General features: G+C 37.5%; 1 protein-coding gene across 6 annotated transcripts in view; it reads left to right on the forward strand.

Moving 5' to 3' along the window:
• NBAS (NBAS subunit of NRZ tethering complex) overlaps nucleotides 1–19,359 on the forward strand; it is a 345,000-nt gene that overhangs the window by 193,671 nt on the left and 131,970 nt on the right. For all 6 annotated transcript variants that reach the window (XM_081263998.1, XM_081263999.1, XM_081264001.1 and 3 more), the window contains 2 exons: nucleotides 1,596–1,753; nucleotides 2,400–2,489. In XM_081263998.1, coding sequence (XP_081120124.1) covers nucleotides 1,596–1,753; nucleotides 2,400–2,489 — 248 coding nt within the window. The remainder of the gene's footprint in view (nucleotides 1–1,595; nucleotides 1,754–2,399; nucleotides 2,490–19,359) is intronic.

A 19,359-nucleotide genomic window follows, 5' to 3' on the forward strand; every position in this document is an offset into this window, starting at 1 on the left:
ATCCAGCTCTCAGGATTGAGCACAGGGCATCAGGCGTGCTAGGCAGGCACTGATCGTACACTTTTTGCATGTCTACTGTTAATGAAATAACTAATCTGACACCTGCTATAATGGTAAGGAAGCCCTTATTCGGGACTGATACTGCATGTGCCCGCAAAGTCTCAGTACAGAAGAGACATCAGAAGTATCTTTAGATGCAACAAAGATAGGTGGACATTCCACCAGTGAGAAAACTGAGAGATCAGGGGATGGAAGGCTACTAAGAAGAGACATCATAAGTGGAGGGATTTTTGCTAAACCAAAACTTCAATAATATCCTTTCTGAAGGCGTCAAGGGAAAGCAATGAAAAATTTGATTAGATATGGAAGATGTAGGGATTGTAGGTCTCTGACTTAGGAGGATTCTTTCTATAACTGAAATACATAGGCCTAGCAACGGCTAACATTGAGGTCTACGAGCAAAGGGCTCAGAGGAGCCTGACTAAAAATTGGAATAGGAGAGAATCTTTGCATTTCATCTATGAAAATGTTTAAAAACTCTTGGAAAAACTCAATACTACTGTAACTCACAAACCTCAATGTTAGAAAATGGAGTTCATAGCTTGGGGTTGTGGCTCAGTGGTAGAGCACTTGCCTAGCATGTGTGAGACTCTGGGTTTGATTCTCGGCACCACATAAGCAAATAAATAAAGGTACATCAATAACTAAAAAGAAAATGGATTTCATTTTTAAAAGTCTTCTATAATAACCACTGGTTTTGCCAACATGAAGTTCAAAATGATTCTGATTTCCTCTACAGACATTATTGTTTTAATCCAAAATTGGAGAGTTTGGTAAGAATGCTATCCTTTAAGGGTGGCTTAATTTTTACATTACGTATTTTGTATTTACAGAAATTAATCTGTACTGAAACCTTTGTTCTTAGAAAAAAGACACTCAAACTGAAACTCCTTCAAATAAAAATGAAGTATATTTTTAGAATTCACAATGTAGCATTGTATATGAAAATGATGTCCTCTGGGAGTGAGGGGCTGAGTCTCTTTCTGGTGCTGTCTTTGGATGTCTGTCTGCTGTAAAGTGAATGATCTGTGTGGGTGTCTATCTTATTGCCTCTTTTATCTAGTACTGTGTAGTCTCTGATGTGCTTTTAAATTAAAAAAAAATATTATTTAATCCTTTCAACAACCAGAGAAGAAGGCGTTGCTGTTGTCCCTTTGTAGTGGTAGTCGAAGTGTCATCCCTGAGCTTTCCCAGGTAGTTGGGTGGAGTTTCACCCTGTCTTCTGAATTCAGATACCTACCTTTTTATTGAACATCAAAGCACAGTAGACTATTTGTATTCATTTTGAGTTAACTTAAGATTGGAGTTCATCACGAGCACTAGTCTGGAATAACATGGAACTTTCTGGATAATAGATCAGTATGATCTTTCTTTTCCAACTTAGATTCTTTAGCATTTCTGCATAATGATTACTAACAACTACCATTTTGCTTTCATACCACAAGACTTGAACAGGAATCCATTATATTGTTCATCAAAGTTTGAATTTGTTTTGTTTTTTTCTTGAAATTTTTTTTTTCTTGTCAATTTTGCAGGCTATGCTAAGAGTTGGGATGTTTGTAGCCAGTTGGGACAATCGGAAGGTTACCAGGACTTGGCCACCCGGCAGGAGCTCGTAGCTTTTGCTTTGACGCATTGCCCTCCTAGCAGCATTGAGCTGCTTTTGGTAGCTAGCAGTTCTCTACAGGCAGAAGTAAGTGTTCCAGATAAAATAAGTCCTGACCTGCTTGAAGTACATTATTTTGGGGGTGTGGGTTTCAGATGTATAATCATTTTTTCAGTAATATGAGAATTCTAATTGGTAGAAGACAAATAGATTATCATGTATAGGAAGGAGGATTTGAAATAGGATATAAAACAGTTTTGGTACTTTTATTATAGTAAGTAAGGAAGGGTACACAATGGACTTGAGAAAAATTGAAATATCGGGAAATAAATTATTAAATATAATGGGGAAAGTTAGTGTTAAAAATAAAATGCTTGGGAAACGGCCATGTGAAGTACATCTGAAGCCATGTGAGTAAAGCATGTGGTGGCACCAGTCCCTTAGGAATCCTTTGGAATTTGGGGTGGGAGCTACCTTTGGATGGACAACTTGGTTTCTTAGTATTCATAGGCTGCATCTTGTGAGGAGACTGGACTTCACATTTTCATCTCATTTATTGCATTGTATGCCAGATTTTGCACGGTTGATTCCCTCTCCTGAAACTTGCTTCCTTGTGAAGCTGTTCACCAAGTGAGCCTATTACTAATTCATTATGAAATAGCCCTTTCTTCATAGTGAAGAGAGGCAAGTTTAAAAACACGACTCTTTTATAACACAGCCATTCTTTTTTCAGATTCTTTATCAAAGAGTGAATTTCCAGATCTATCCTGAAGGAGGAGAAAATACCACCGCCTCACCATTGATAAGTAAAGCACTACATGAGGTAAGCCAAGCTGGGAGGGAGGAAAGAGTGGAGTCAAGTGAGGTCAGATGTATAACCTCAGGAATGGGGGGTTTTGTGTGGTGACCACTTTTCAACTCGTGTGAGAAACGTTCATATAGAAAACTATGCAAAACAAAAATGTCCTGCTCAACAAATTATCACAAAGAATACACCCATGAGACCCCGTACACAGTGAAGAAATCGTTCTGACTGGCCTGCCGCAGTACAACCATAGTCTCTCCCAGCTTCCTTCTAGCCCAGAGGGCACTGCTATCCAGACTAAACCAGATAAGCAAGTCTTTTATTTTTTTAATAACATTTAAGACCCACCCAATATATATACCCTACTAGTTTAATTTTTTCTGTTTTTATACTTTATAGATAGTTAAACCCAACACGAAATTCATTCAAACTGTATGTGTGTATATATAAAAACTCTGTTTTTTGATGTATAGATATTAATTGCTGCATGTGTATATTATGGTTTATCCATTATAATGTTGATTTATATTGGCTTGTTTTCAACTTTGGCTACTAGAAATGCCTCTAGTGCCTATGGCCATATATTTCTCTTGGGCATATACCTAGCGCTGGAAGTGCACATTGTTTTTTACACATACACACACACACACACACACACACACACACCCAAATAATTTAATTTTTCAAAGTGTTTTTTTAGCTAACAGCACTTTCAGCAGCAGTGTATAGGATTGCCAGTTATGCCCATCCTAGTACCTTAGTATTGTTCGTCTTAGAAATTTTATCTATTCTTCTACGTATTTAGTGATAACTAGTTTTGATTTGAATTCTTATTTTTCTGGTCTAATAAGATGGAGTGATCTCTGGAGAGATCTTTTTCAAGGTGCCTGTTCAGTTCTCTTTCTCTTTTTTGATTTTTTTTCCCTTTTTCTAATTGAGATTCTTATTTTTAAAGATCAAAAGGGTTTATTTTTTATTTTTTAAAATATTTAAGTTTTAGTTTTAGGTGGACACAATATCTTTATTTTTATGTGGTGCTGAGGCTCAAACCCAGTGCCTCACTTAATACTAGCCAAGCACTCTATCACTTGAGCCACAACCCCAGCTCTCAAAAGAGTTACATCAATGTAAAATTGTCCTGCATAACACATTTATCTTCTGGTCTTATATCTGATACTAATATACCCATACGCACTTTAAAGCACACTTACCCATTTTTTCTTGTATTCATTTTTTTAACCTGCAAATGCCATAATTTTATTCTCCTTTAATGCTGAGTAATATTCCATTGTGTATGTATATCAGTTTCTATTCTGTTTTTTGAAATTTATTTGTTCCGTTACATATGACAGCAGAATGCATTTCAATTCATAGTACATATATAGAGCACAATTTTCATGTCTGTGGTTGTACAAAAAATAGATCATACCATTTGTGTCTTAATATATGGAATTGGGGGTACTGATATCCATCTCATTCCACTATCTTTCCTATCTCCCTCTCCCCTCCCTTCCCCTCACTTTGCCTTTTATTGAGATTCTTGTGAATAACATTTATATGAACTAATTAAATATTTATAAATCTCCTGGTAGTCTATCCTGGGAGAAAAAGGAAGGCAAGTATATCCCCTGACACTTGTTTTCTGTTGATCAACATCTGCTCCATGGGATTTCAATTTTCATGACTATTTCTAGCAACATGTGACTGGTGTTTTTTAGATTAAAGGTATTTTAGTTTCTGACTTTGCAGCTGGATAAATTAAGAGGTGATGATCCTTGTTGTAGATTTTTTTCTAATAAGATTCCATCAATGGTAGTCTTCATTTCCATAGTAAAAGATGTCATCCGTTTCTCCAGGAGCCGTGTTGGAAGGTATGCATTGTGATAAGTTCGGTGCACCTAACTTTTTGTTTAATTGGCTGTATTCATCTTGACAAATCCATTAACAATATGTGTACTATGTGGTACTTTTAGTACTATGGTACAGAGCTTCAGTTGTGCAATCTATGCAGTTAGAATGGAGAGATTTAGCTTTTTCCTACAGTAGAACATACATAATTTTCACACCTGTATTATATTAAAAATTACATTTAGTGAGCATATATTGAAAATATATGTATGTGTTCCCAGTTCAGTGTAAGTGATCTGAGGATCTCGGAGAAGTTTGTGATGTGACTTTTTGCCCACATGGAGATTGTGGTCCTCTTTCTGCAGTGGTGACTCTAGGACAGCACTGACCAATAGAAGTTTCTTCTATTGGAATGTTCTCTTCCTGCATGCCCAGTGTGCCAGCTACTAGTCACATGTAGCTGTTGAGCACTTTAAATATGACTAGTATCTTTAAGGAATCAAATTCTAAATTTTATTTAATTTAAATTTGACCCCCCCCTTTGGTGCTGGGGGTCAAACACAGAGTTTCGTGTATGCAAGGCAGGTACTCTGTCACTGAGCTATGCCCCAACCCAGTTTATATTTAAGCAGCCACATGAGGTTGTGGGCTACGGTGTTGGTCATCACAACTCTGGAGGAGCTCACCTTCAGTAGAGGATTGGTTTGGTCACCTTCACTGCAGACAGTGGGGTTTTGGTGGTTCTCCCTTCAAATTGAAGCTGTAGCATTTTCCAGGTGTCTGTAGTGGTGTGGATACGTTTCCTCCTTGGGTGTATTTAGACTTGTGGTTGCACTGATTAGGAATTAATGTTACCTTTCTGGGTATAAGAACACATTCAGTTCTGTGGTGGTTTCTCCATAGGATTCAGAGGAGTGCTCACTGTGTTCTGTGAATTAGGTGTGAATTAAGAGGACTCTCTTTTAGGGTCCAATTGAAGACCTGTGTTTTATGAAATTGTTTTGTTTTTGGTACCAAGGATTAAACTAGCCCAGGGATGATTAACTACTGAGCCACATCCCCAGCTTCCCCCCCCCCCCTTTAATATTTTTAGTTGTAGATGGGCACAATACCTTTATTTTATTATTTTTATGTAGTTCAAACCCATTGCCTCACACATTCGAGACAAGCACTCTAGCACTGAGCTGCAACCCCAGCCCCCTTTTAAATTTTTATTTAGAGATAGTCTCACTGAGTTTCTTAGGGCCTCACTGAGTTGCTGAGCCAGACCTTAAACTCATGATCCTCCTGCCTCAGCCTCCCGAGCTGCTGGGATTACAGGCAAGTACCACTGCACCCAGCATGAAATCTTAATCCAAGATCTTGCATCTTTTGAACCTCTGCCACTTCTCACTTGTCAAGGCATGTCTGGCACTCTGAATGGCTCTCTGACATCATCTCTTGTCCTGTGTTTCAGACACTCCTATGTCCCAGTCATGGCAAAGTCATCACCATTCTGAGTGGGTTCTTTCATACCTCTGGTGGTATGAGTTTTCCGTCTGCTTGTACTACTGTTCTCATCTTGTATTCTGAATCTTACCCTTCAGCTTAAGTGATTACTTTCTAATGTTGTCTCTGAGTCCTCTAATTGTTCCTTCCTCTATATTCCATAAATATTGTCCCATCAGTTTGTTCATACACTTACAGGTATGGTGCAAACTTGTATGGTCACTGAAAGTGTGTCATTTATCTTTGTACTCCTCCCAGAATGTTTATTACCTAGTGAATGCCTGTTAAATGTTTGATAAAGCTCACTTGAAAACTAACCTTGTAATGATTAGTCTGTGGAAAATTAATTAGGAAGTAGAGTTTAACATAAAAACACAAAGACTTTCTGAGTTAATTCTTTTGTATGTCCTTGGTGGCTCTTGAGGTTCTGTTGTTTTGGCCACTGTAAGGGATATGTCATTGCTCAGTATAGAATTGCTGAGTTTAGCTCCTTGAGCTTTTACTGCATTCTCATTCTTCTTATAATCTGTGGAAAGCCTTTTGTGACTTGGCTTTCCTGTTTCCTGCCTCTACAAAGCCTGGCTCCTTGGTGGCTTCTTTGGAGTAGGCCATGCTGTGTTACCACAAGTGGGCACATACTGCTCTATTAAAACCTCATCCGTAAATGAAAGCAACCAGCCGTCCTCTGCATGTTCCACTTAGTGAGAAAAAGGAATTCTTCCAAAATGATTTTTTGCTCTTTATTTTTTCCTTTTTAAAAGCTTCCTTGTCTTCCTTTGTGCTCTTTTGGCAAGTTGTAATGGATCCAGATCTCGTGAAGTGCTCACCTGAACCCTCAGTGAACACATTATGGTTTTGACTCATGAAGCACATTTCAGAATGTTATAGCTACTATTATTAGGTTAAAATACAGTGTTTAGCTGTAAGATGCGTGTGCTACACATTCACAGTACATACAGTAAACACATCAAATTGTAACTCATAAATGAGTGCTGACTTTATGTATAATCTGCATAATACTTCAGACTTTCATTACTTGAGTTGTGAAAATGATTTTTATTTATATATCCAAGCAAAATAAAGATGTAATTGTTATGCAGTAGCATTTGCATTAGTACAAGTGGATCCCACAAATTTGAAGATAATGTTTTTGTCCCTGTGAACATAGTTGTTTATGAATAGAACAAAATGCAGACCTTGTGAATAACTACAAAACCATAGGTTTCCAGTTTTTTATTAATGTTGTTTATTATGCCATTTAAATGGAACAGTGTTCCACCACTTAAGTATATTAACATTTTGTTTAGTATTAGTTATAGCATTTAGCCAATGGTGTTTTCCCAAGATAAATTTAATCAGAGTTAGAAATAGTTTTTATATAGGGTTTCCATTAAAAAAAAAATCATTTTCATGTGGGTAAACTTATGAGCATTTTAAGTGACTACAGAGTTATATGATTGGACTAATGTTTAAATTTGAACATGGCCTAAGCCTGTAGCTGTTTTGAATTTATAAAAAAATTGTTTAGAATTATTGAAATAAAAGTAAGCAAAATAGCAGTTGTATTTCAGATCATGGCCGGCATTTTCTTTATCCATTTACCAGTTGATAGATAGTTGGATTGTTTCCGCTTCTTAGCTATTATGAATATGTTGCTATGAACATTGATGTTCAGATTTTTGTATGTAAATGTCATTTCTCATGTGCCTAAGTGTAGAATTGTTATATGCTCTACTTGTGTTTAACATTGGAAGAAACTGCCAATGTTTTCCAGTGTGGCTGCACATTTTTACATTCTCACCAGAAATAAGTTGAGCTTCTGTTTTCTCTGCACCTTCCCTAATACTTGCTGTTCACTGGCATCTTGATTGATTTTTTGTTTTTTAATTTGTTATACACGACAGTAGAATCACTTTGATACATCATATATAATGGAGTAAAATTCTTCATTCTTGTTATACAGGATGTAGAATCCCACTGGTCATACAGTTATATATGTACATAGGGTAATAATGTCTGATCCATTCCACTATCTTTCCTACCGCCATAACCCCATCCCCTCCCTTCACTCCCTTCTACCTAAAGTAACTCTATTCTCTAACCCCACCCCCGTTGTGAGTTAGTATCCACATATCAGAGAAAACATTTGGCCTTTGTTTTTTGGGGGATTAGTTTATTTCAATTAGCATGATATTTTTCAGTTCCATCCATTTACCTGCAAATGCCATAATTTCATTCTTTAAGGCTGAGTAATATTCCATTGTGTATATATATACACCATACTTTTTTTAATCCATTCATCTGCAGAAGGGCTCTTACGTTGGTTCCATAGTTTATCTATTGTGAGTTGAGCTGCTATTAACATTGATGTGGCTGCATCACTGTAATATGCTTTCTTTTAAGTCCTTTGGGTATAAACTGAGAAGTGGAATAACTGAGTCAAATGGTGGTTCCATTCCAAGGTTTTGTTTTTTTATACATATTTTTTTCATTTGTAGATGGACACAATACCTTTATTTTGTTTTTATGTGGTGTTGGGGATTGAACCCAGTGCTTCACGCATGCTAGGCAAGCACTCTACCTGTGAACCACAACCCTGACCCCACAGGAGTGTTTTCTAATCTACTCTTACATGTGTACTGTCATTATGGTTTTGGTGTTCATATCCCAAGTAATTAACAGTGAAGACCTTTTTATGTGCTCATTGGCCATTCCAATATCTTCTTTGGTGAAATGACTTAAAATATTTTGCCCATTTTTAACTAAGCTATTTGTCTTATCATTGCACTAAAAGAGATTATTGTTGGTTTTTTTTTCTTTTTTTAAACATTCTGGATACAAGTCTTTTATCTGACTTGAAATTTGAAAACACTTTTCTCTCAATATGAGACTTGAATTTTTTTTAATGGCGTATTTTTTTGTTTTTGGTACCAGTAGTGTCTACCTTTTTTGTTGTTGTTTGGAGATATAGTCTCTGCTAAGTTACCTAGGGCCTTGTTAATTTGCTGAGTCTAGCTTTGATTTGGGATTACATGTACCACACCTGGCTAAATGGTGACTTTTGAAGTGTGAAATTTTTTTGTTGCTAAAATCCTATTAGTTCATACTTTCTTTAATTGCTTGTGTTCTTGATGTTGTATCTGAGAAATCTGTGCCTAACCCAGTATTATGAAGTTTTACTCCTATGCTTTTCTCTGAAAGCTTTTTCATTTTTACATATATTGATAAATAAGAAATAGTAATTTCTTTTTGTATGAAATAAGTATAGACTGGAGTAAATAACCATATACAAAAAGAATTTAAGGATTCTCCATACTGCTTTCCATATTGGCTGCACCAATTTGCAGTCCCACCAGCAGTATGAGTATGCCTTTTTCCACACATTCTCGCCAACAGTTATTGTTGTCTGTATTCTTAATAGCTGCCATTCTGACTGGAGTGAGATGAAATATTAGAGTAGTTTTGATTTGCATTTCTCTAATTGCTAGCTATGATGAACATTTTTCATATATTTGTTGATTGTATCTTTTGAGAAGTATCTGTTCAGTTCTTTGGCCCATTTATTGATTGGGTTATTTGGGGTTTTTTGGTGTTAAGATTTTTGAGCTCTTATAAATTCTAGAGATTAGTGGTCTGTCTGACATGCATGTGGAAAAATTTGTTCCCAATTAGTAGGCTCTGTAGTCACCTCACTGATTGCTTTTTTTTTTTGCTGAGAAGCAGCTTTTTAGTTTGAATCCATCCCATTGATTTGATTCTTAATATTAATTTTTCCACTATAGGAGTCTTATTAAGAAAGTTGGGGCCTAATCCCACGTGATGGAGATTTGGGCCTACTTTTTCTTCTGATAAACACAGTGTTGCTGGTTTAATTCCTAGGTCCTTGATCCACTTTGAGTTGAGTTTTGTGCATATTGAGAGAGAGGAGTTTAATTTCATTTGTTGCATATGGATTTCCAGTTTTCCCAGCACCATCTGCACTGGGAATGGAACCACCATTTGACCCAGCTAACCCACTCCTTAATCTATACCCAAAGGACTTAAAAACAGCATGCTACAGGGACACAGCTACATCAGTGTTTATAGCAGCACAATTTACAACAGGTAAACTGTGGAACCAACCTAGAAGCCTTTCAGTAGATGAATGGATAAAGAAAATGTGGTATATATACACAATGGAATATTATTCAGGATTAAGAGAGAATAAAATTATGGCATTTGCAGGTAAATGGATATAGCTGGAGAATATATTGCTAAGTGAAATGAGCTAATCCCCAAAAAACAAATGCCGAATGATTTCTCTGATTTAAGGATACTGATTCATAATATGCTGCAAGGGTTCGGGGGGATGGGAGGATTAAATGAACTCTAGATAGGACAAAGGGGAAAAGGGGAGGAGGACATATGGGTAGGAAAGATGGTGGAATGTGATGGCCATCATCTCCCTAAGTATATGTATGAAGACACGAAGGATGTGACTCTACATGTGTACAACCAGAGATGAAAAATTCTGCTCTATATGTGTAATATGAATTGTAATGCATTCTGTAGTCACATATAACAAATTAAAATTTTAAAAAAGATGAATTTATAACATTACCTTGTGCACATAAAGAAATCGACCTGAAAGAAATATATTTGTTTTCTCTTAAGTCTTGTAACTCATTCTTTCTCAATGGGCATAAAATCCAGAATGTTTCTTGTCTTAAAACAACTAGATATGAACCATCTATGATAAAGTATTAACATTGTTAACTTTTGATAAGTAATACAGAGATACATGTGGTAACTTTGTGGTTTCTGCTTTTTTAAAATATAAAATAACAGTATATTAATATGCAAGTTACAGTTCTCTGATCTACTATCCCATGAATCCCATTAGAGATAAACATTCTTAAGTTTAGATGTATCCTGTATTTTTCTTGAGTATAGACAGATTTTACTTAACGCTTCTCCTGGCTCCTAGATATTTTTTTTTCAAGACTATAAGGACCATGTATATTATTTTTCTGCAGCTTGTATTTTTGTATACTGCTTTGTGTTCTGGAATCTGCTCTTGTCATTACATGTAGACCATTTATGTAATGGCTGCATGGGGTTCATTGGATGCACATACCGTGATTAATTGACTATTGCTTTGTTTTGGGACATTGAGACTGTCCGTTTTCCGCCTTTTTAGACTGAACTATTCTGGACATCTTACGCACACATTTTGCACACTAATTCTAGTAGTGTTGCCCTCATAAAATGGTAGAAATGAACTCCTGGTATATGTAATTGCCTGTGATTTTTGTTAGCTTTTCCTTTGTACATTTGTGTAAGTGCTCCCTTTGTCTTTCCACTGTTATGAGCCAGTACATCACTGGAAATACGGTAAGTCCTCAGTAATTGTTATTTTGCTATTTTTTTTCTTAAACAACACCGTCTGGTGTACATTCTCTGTGGGAGACTTTGGCTACAAAAATCATTTGTCCTCAGTTATCCAGTTGCTAATGCAGTAGGACACATTTCAGAATATTCATTTATGCATCTCAGTCAGCATGTAGATCTGCCCACAGGAGGGCACACTGTTCCTTGTTGTACTTCCGGGATGATGTGCTAGTTAATTGACTTTTGTCCCCAGGAATTCAGGTGAGCATATGGTTTTGATTGGTTTGGCAATTCTACATTATGGATTTCCTCACAAAAGTTAAAATTGGCTGCTTCCTCTTTTAGCACTGTAGTTGGAATTCCAAAATTTTCTTCCCTTTTTCCTTTCCTTTCCTTCATAGGGCCCATGCCATTTTTCTAATATTTGTTTCACTTTCTGTTTTAAAATAATTGTTTTAGCAAGATGGAATACAGGTTTATTGTGTATTTGCTGTTTAAATCCATTTGTAGGTGACACTTTCCAAAAACAATATATTCAAGTTGCCTTTCTTGCTTACAGTGAAATCTGTGGGTGGTACCCATTTCTGTTTACCTTTAAGGAAGCATCTTGATATTGCTCACTTCAGCTGGTCAGTATGTGCCACTCTGAGAGACTTCTCCTGTATTGTTTTGGTGTATGTTTTCAGTGGCTGCATCTTCTGTCTCGTTCGCCTACTCTGAGTCCTTCTTTCCTCACCATTTCACCAAAGAAACCTGTGTGAGTCGCCAGTGACCTCTTATGTTTGTGGGTCAAAACTTGATATTTGTTTTATTTGACCCATAAGTAACATTTGACATACTTCTTTCAGGGAATGGTTAACCCACTTGGCTTGTTTTTCTTGGGCGTCCCTGGCTCTTATTCCCATTGTCTTTGCTGGTTCTTCTTCATCTTCCAGCTTAATGTCAGATGCTCTGGTCTATCTTCTCACAATCTGTCCCCTGTCTGTGCTCCTCCCCTAGAGGATGTCACCCGCTATCAAGACTTCAGATATCAATTTTGATGACTACCTACTCTTTAACACTAGCCTGAGTTCCAGGCTTAAATGTACCACCACCAGCCTGACATCTCTTCTCCTTTCTTAAAGACATCCGAATTGCAGTATGTCAAAATTGTTATCATCTCCCCTTCTGTACCCATCTCTGCCCTTTAGCCCCTATTCCCTGGAATACTGGTGTTCTTTCTTCAGTTTTACCCATGTCTAGAAAGAACAAGTCTATCTTTACAGTTTTTCACAGCATAAATCTTCCTGGCATCCTTGATTCTTCTCTTTCCCCTGCACAATGCATCTTGTCTCTAGGAAACCCTGTTGGCTCCACATTCACAGTAGACTGGGAGTTGGATTATATTTTACTGTGTACCCTACTACTACCACCCTGGTTTAAATGATCATGTCTCACCTCAAGTTTTAAAGTAGTGGCCTATTTTTCTTCTTTCTTATGCTTTTCTTCCCACTGTACAATATTCTCTATTCAACAAGGGATCAAAAGTGATTCTTCTAAAGTATCACAGAGCATGACATACCTTTCCCCTAAAACCTTTTACTTGGAGTAAAAACAAAACTTTACAAATTTATGTATGTTTGTTTTGCAGCGATGGGGACTTGTACGTGCTAGACTAGCACTTCTACTACTGAGTCACACCCCAACCCCTTAGAACTAAGTTTTTACAATTACCAGCAAAGACACCGTAATCTTTCTTCTCCACACCCTATTCAACTTCATATCACCCCTCCCCATCTCCTAGCACACACATTCCCGTTGCTGAGCTGGCTGGCCATATGGGCCTTATGCCATTCTTTAAACATTGCCAGAAAACTTTGGCCTCTGGGTCCTTGTGCTTGCTACATTCTACCTGGAATGTTTTTCCTCCCACTTGTTTAGGTGACTTTTTCTTGCTACTCTCGGGTCTCTGTTCACATGTCACCTCACTAAGATCTTGTTCTCCCTATGTACTGTAGAGTGCCTTCACGCCGCTACTCCATTTCATTTTTCTCCTTATGGGGTGTGCTTTTCTGACATACTTTATATTGATTTTTTTGCTTTTCTCTTCCTGGAATGTGAGTTATCTGTGACAACAATGGTGCTTTATTCAGTACTGTATTTCCAGCAGCTTAGAATAGTGCCTATTACAAATTGATGTCACAAATATTTGAAGAATGAGTGATGAGGAAGGTACGATGTGGATGTGATGGGTGCAGATAAATTGCTTTATTACACAGGGAAGAATATTTGAATAGGGTTCAACTTGGTAAGTTCTCAGTTAATTTCTTCCCTAAGGTATTAAGTTCCTTGGATGCAGGGACCTTATCTTTATCATAACCATGATACATTGCACAGGTCTTCAACACAGACATGAGAAAAGTATGTTCAGTAAACTTTGTTGGTACATGCAGAATTCAAAGACATGTATCAAGAGATTTTAAAGGGTTGGGGCTGTAGCTCAGTGCCAGAGTACTTGCCTAGCACGTGTGCAGCACTGGGGTTGATCCTTAGCACCACATAAAAGTAAAAGCATGTTGTCCATCTAAAACTGAAAATAAATTTTTTAAAAAGTGATTTTAAATAAAAGAGCATGGAAAAAGAAAATCATATGTCATACACCTCTAATTTTCTGAGTATGCCCAAGAGTACTACGAAGCCAGGTGCAGTGGGGCATGCCTATAATCCCAGCAGCTGGAGAGATGGAAGCAGGGGGATTTCGAGTTCAAAGCCAGCCTCAGCAAAAATTGAGGCACTTAACAACTCAGTGAGACCCTATCTCTAAATAAAATACAAAATAGGGATGGAGATGTGGCTCGGTGGTTGAGTGCCCCTGAGTTCAATCCCAGGTAAACACTGCCCCCTCCTCCTCCCTCAAAGAAAAAAGAAAAAGCTAGGACATCCAAGTTCTGGCCCTTAAATCCCTTGTAATAGTATGTCTTTGATGAGTATGTCTGCTGGGGACTTTGTGTTTTATATATAAAAGCACTTTCATATGCATTCTTTTTTCTGGGGAAAGGACTTACCTTCCTCAGAAAAATGAAGGTGCTTATGGCTTTCAAAGGCAAAAAAGCTAAATTGTAGCTGTGCCTGCTCATGAGGCAGATAAGTTGAACCGGAGTCAGACTTTACATTTATTTACTCTATGGGGCATTTTTCTGTTGCTTTCTCTGACAGGTACTTTTAGATTTTCGGTAATAAGGATTATTTTCTTAATATTTTGATATCTGGAAGAAATTTTCTACAAATAAATTATAGATGCAGAGAATTGTTTGGGTTATGGATATATTAGAAGAAAAGGGGCAGTGGTTGAGTTGCACCTGGCTTTGTAATCCTTGCATAGTCTACATGTCCCCCCAGCTCAGTGTATAGGAGGCCAATGGATCTCTCTGAAATTAACCCTTGTATTACCAAACTATGGAGAAAGCAACTCCTTAAAGATTCATTATGGTAGTTGACCAATAAGAACCATGTGTGACATGTGGAACGATCTTTGTACTTGTGAGCCCATTTGGTAGTGGTGTCTTTCATTGTAGGATTTGAAAAATTTTATTAGTGCTTAGGAAGTTAACCTTTGATCTATGTAGCACACTTGTCATTAATGAGTTTTTATGTTAAATTATATGCTGGGTATGGATAATTTGGGTTTGGGGTTTAATCTAGTTTTGGTATTACACACTCTAAATTAATTAGCAGTGTGCCACTATGATTATAAGAAGTGTCAGTAGTTTAATTTCAGGAGTAAATTTTGCCTAACATCTTTTTTCGCTCCACATTATATGAAGTTGAAGGAGAACTATTTTCCTCATTAAAGACTCTGGTTACACTATGATCTTGGTCAACCACCCCTAAAACAAATGCTTGTCCTGTGGGTCCGATGCATGAATCTTTTATTTTACTTTCTCTTTTGTAATCCTTCTTCGGGGAAATACTCACAGAAAATCTATTTATGTGAATTTCATTTATTTTCTGAAACAAATTTTTGCATTTGCTGTTTTAAATTTTCTATCTTGGTCTAGCTGTTCCATAATATGGAAAGAAGTAAATTTTAAGTTTCTTTTATGAAATAGAATAATTTTTTAACTTTTGGTACTGGGGATTGAACCCAGAAGCACTTAAACTGAGCCACATCTCCAATGTTTTCTTATATTTTAGAGACATGGTCTTGCTGAGTTGCTTAGGGTCTCCCTGAGTTGCTGAGGCTGGCTTTGAACCCATGATCCTCCTGTCTGTTTCCCAAGCCACTGGGATTATAGGTGCACCACCATGCCCAGATAGAGTAATGGTTTTATGACTTTCATAAAAGTCATTTTTTATGCCTTTGAATTTGATTTTCCTCTGAAGTCATATTCTGCTTAAGTGCCATATTTCTTACCATGTTTATATTTTTAATTCTATATTTGAATTAGTTGATGACATTTAAATCATTCACTACGCCCTCTCAATTAAGAAGATTCTGCAGATGAACAGGAATAGAAAATGTGACATGAAATCCTATTGGAATAAAATTTATCGACTCTAGGTACAACATATAATGCTTTTGGAAATGTATCTTTAAACATTTAAACAGCTCAATAAAACCAGACTTCTTAGATCTACCTCTAGCTCCAAATTACAGAGATTTTCACATATTCCACAGATGTAATGATGAATAAATAGTGGCCCTACTCCTGATTGGCTCACTGTCTAGTCAGAAAGGAAAAAAATTAATATATTGTGAAAAATACATTTAAAATATGCATTTAATGTTACGAATGGATAGAAGGGTACTACATTGTCTTAAAAAGGTTTGACATAGAGCAAAAATATCACATGCTAGGAAGAACTTGGAAGAACATCTCTGTGACCTTGAAGTAGGTGAACATTTTTTAAATAAGGTTTAAGAATAATAATCTTAAAGTTAAAAACTGATGAATTACATTTAGAATTAAAAACTTTGGTTAATCACAAGACACCATTAATACAATGAAAAGGTAATGCCCAGAGTAATAGAAAATATTCACAGTACATACAATTAATAAGAAATCTGTATCTAGAACACACACAACACTGATAAGTGAATAAGAAAGATGGAAAACCAATAGAGATCAGAGCAAATACTTAACAATAGAAATTACTCATTGCAAAGATTAAAATCACAAACCATTATCAGAACTGATGTTGGCGTGGATGTCGAGCCATCAGAACTCTGAGTTGCTGGTCAGAGTGTGAAGAAAATGTTTGGATCTACTTTTTAGATCTGGACATATGCATACTGTGTGTATTGGCAGTTCCACTACTATTTACCCAGAAATGCATAGTTCGTTCACCAAAAGGTAATTACCAGCATGTTCAGAGAAATATTATTGGTATTAGCTTCAAGTTAAGTACTCAAATGCCTATTGATAGAAGAAAAGATACATAAATTTTGGTATATTCACACTGGGTAATGTGATGTAGCAATGGGCTGCTCACATAACTATGTACGTAAAAGTGAAAGAAAACACGAGTATATGATTCTACATTTTTTATATGAATGAATACAGGGAAAATATATTTATGCTGCTGTCAGTCTGGACAGTGTGTTTTCTCAAAGTGGTATGTCTGGGAGTGAGCGTAAGAGAAGCTTCTTGGATTCTGATGGTATTGTGTTTCTTGGTCTGAGGGCTCATTACATGAACGTGTTAAAATTGATCATACTATAAGCTTGTATGCGCATACTTTTTCTTTCCATGGGGAGGGAATTCTGGGGATCGAACTTGTTAGGGTTTGTAAACAAGTCAAGATGGCGCCTGGCATTTTGCAGAGGGAGTGGTTTGAGAAGGAACACCAGCGAGCCATTAAGTGCGGAGATTTCTTATTGGTTGACTGCTGTATCTAGTTTATGTTAATTAAGATAAGCAGTGTGGAATGTATATATACCCCTCCTGTCCTACAATAAACGGTTCCCACTCCTGCTGTATCAATCTACACTAGTTGCTCGTGTCGTCCCGGTTGTCGTGTGTCCCCCCCCCCCCCCGTTATTTTGCTGCAGCTGGACTGCGGCATGAACTCGGGGCTTTGCACACACTGGGCAAGCACTCTACCAGTGAGCTGTGCATTGTCTTTGAATATGTCTTCTACTCAAATGAGGTTTATTCAAAAGGATCCTTTTGCCTGGTTTAAAAAGACAGGAAGAGAATATATGTTGGCTGTAATTGTCTTTTTGTAATGGGACTGTGAATAAATGTTCTCTTATCCATACCTTTTTGAACTTTTCAAATCGTTTTTAGTGAGTTTGAATTAGTTTTATAACAAAAATGAGTTTAAGTGAATGCAAATATTGAGGAAGGGTGTGAAGGAGGAAGAAGGGGGTTGGGGGTAGAAAAAACGAGAGGGAGAGAGAGATTACTGGTGTGTTGAAATCATGCAAAGATATGAGTGGCCTGAACATTCTGATACCAAATCTAGTTAAGGAAAGGGGAGGAGGCACTCTAGCCCTGTTGCCTCTAGGCAGCATATTCAGTTTATTTGATCTACAGTTGTGTCATGGTATCCTAATACGAACTCTGCAGTGTTATTATGAAACACAAGTTAGGATAGCAGTTGGAGGTAACATCCACTACACCTCTACATGGCATGAGAAACTCCATGGCTGGACGAGTGGCCTCACTAGGGAAAACAGCCTCTGGAGGTCCTGAAACTGGACCAGTTTTTTTCTTGTGTTAATTCAGATCTGAGAGCCAGCTGTCCACTGTATTATGAGAAGAAATGAACTTGTATTGCTATCTTCACAAATGATAGAAATGAAGAATTCCAGTAATGCCACTATTAAAGCAACTCTATTTGTGTTACTTTCTAGTTTTTAAATTCAGTATACTTAGAAAGCTCTTGCACATAGCTGCCATTTCTTGAATGCTTGCTATCGTTGTTGTCAAAGGGACATTTAGCTGTTTTCCTATGTAGAGCTTTCTACCTTGCCTCTTCAAAAGTGTTGAATAATGAACTTCTGTTTTTGGATCTGTCTTCCTTCTCTGCCTTGGAATGCTTGTGGTTGAACTTGGCCTGCTAGGTTCCTTTCTATCACTAGAAAGGCTGTGTTCTAGTTCATTGAGGTTAAGCACACGTATGATGCTCTTTTCTGTTTCCTTCCCTTTATTTCCTGTCATTGAAATCTATAGTGTATTTTCATTTGCAACTTATCTCAGTTTGGATTAGCCACATTTCACATATGACTCGTGGCTACTGTGTTGGACAGCTCAGGTTAGAGGCAGTTCTGGATGTGTGTTCCACTGTTTCCCACCACTACACTCACATGATAATTTTGGTTAGAGTCTGCAGATCCAGCTACTTGATAGTTACTTCAAGACAGACTTGCTAAGACAGCCTTTTAAATAAATGGTGCTGGGAAAAATGGATATCCATATGTAGAAGAATGAATTTAAATCCCTATCATTCACCATGCATAAAAGTCAAATCAAAATGGATGAAACACTTAGATAACAGACAAGAAACCTTGCAGCTGCTCAAAGAAAACATAGGGTCAACATTCTAGGTATAGGCACTGGCTTCCTCAGCAAGATCCTTAAAGCTCAGGAAATAAAACCAAGAATAATTAAGTGTTGAGAGCCACAGCCAAAGGGGCCCCAGCAAACTTCCAGCTGCCGGCTGATGATTGGTTCACAGCGGCCCCAGCAACATCTAGCTGATTGGCTCCTCTGCGGTGATGTTCATTGGGCTGTTTCCCTGCCCTTCAGACTGCCAGCTGATGATTGGCTCACAGCGGCCCCAGCAATATCTAGCTGATTGGCTCCTCCACGGAGCTGCTCATTGGGGGACTTCTTTGGCTCCGCCCATGCAACCCAGCCAATCGGCCTCAAGAGCAGGAGGATTGTGGGAGGTGGAGAGGCTGGTGTGGGGGTGAGAGGCTTGTGGGAAGCCGGTGGTGGCAGTTGGGCTCTGAGGGTTTTTTCCTGAGGAGCTGTTTTGTTTGGCATTTGTAGTTCTAAAAATAGTTTCTTTTGACAAGTGGCTCCTGAATTGTGCCCAGCCAGACTGCGGCATTAAGAAAACATAGGGTCAACATTCTAGGTATAGGCACTGGCTTAGCAAGATCCTTAAAGCTCAGGAAATAAAACCAAGAATCATTAAGTGAGATACCATCAGAAAGCTTCTGGACAGCAAAAGAAATGGTCATGAAAGTAAA

This window comes from Spermophilus citellus (genome assembly GCF_964194105.1).
Source record: "Spermophilus citellus genome assembly, chromosome: 13".
In the NCBI taxonomy this organism is placed as follows: domain Eukaryota; kingdom Metazoa; phylum Chordata; class Mammalia; order Rodentia; family Sciuridae; genus Spermophilus; species Spermophilus citellus.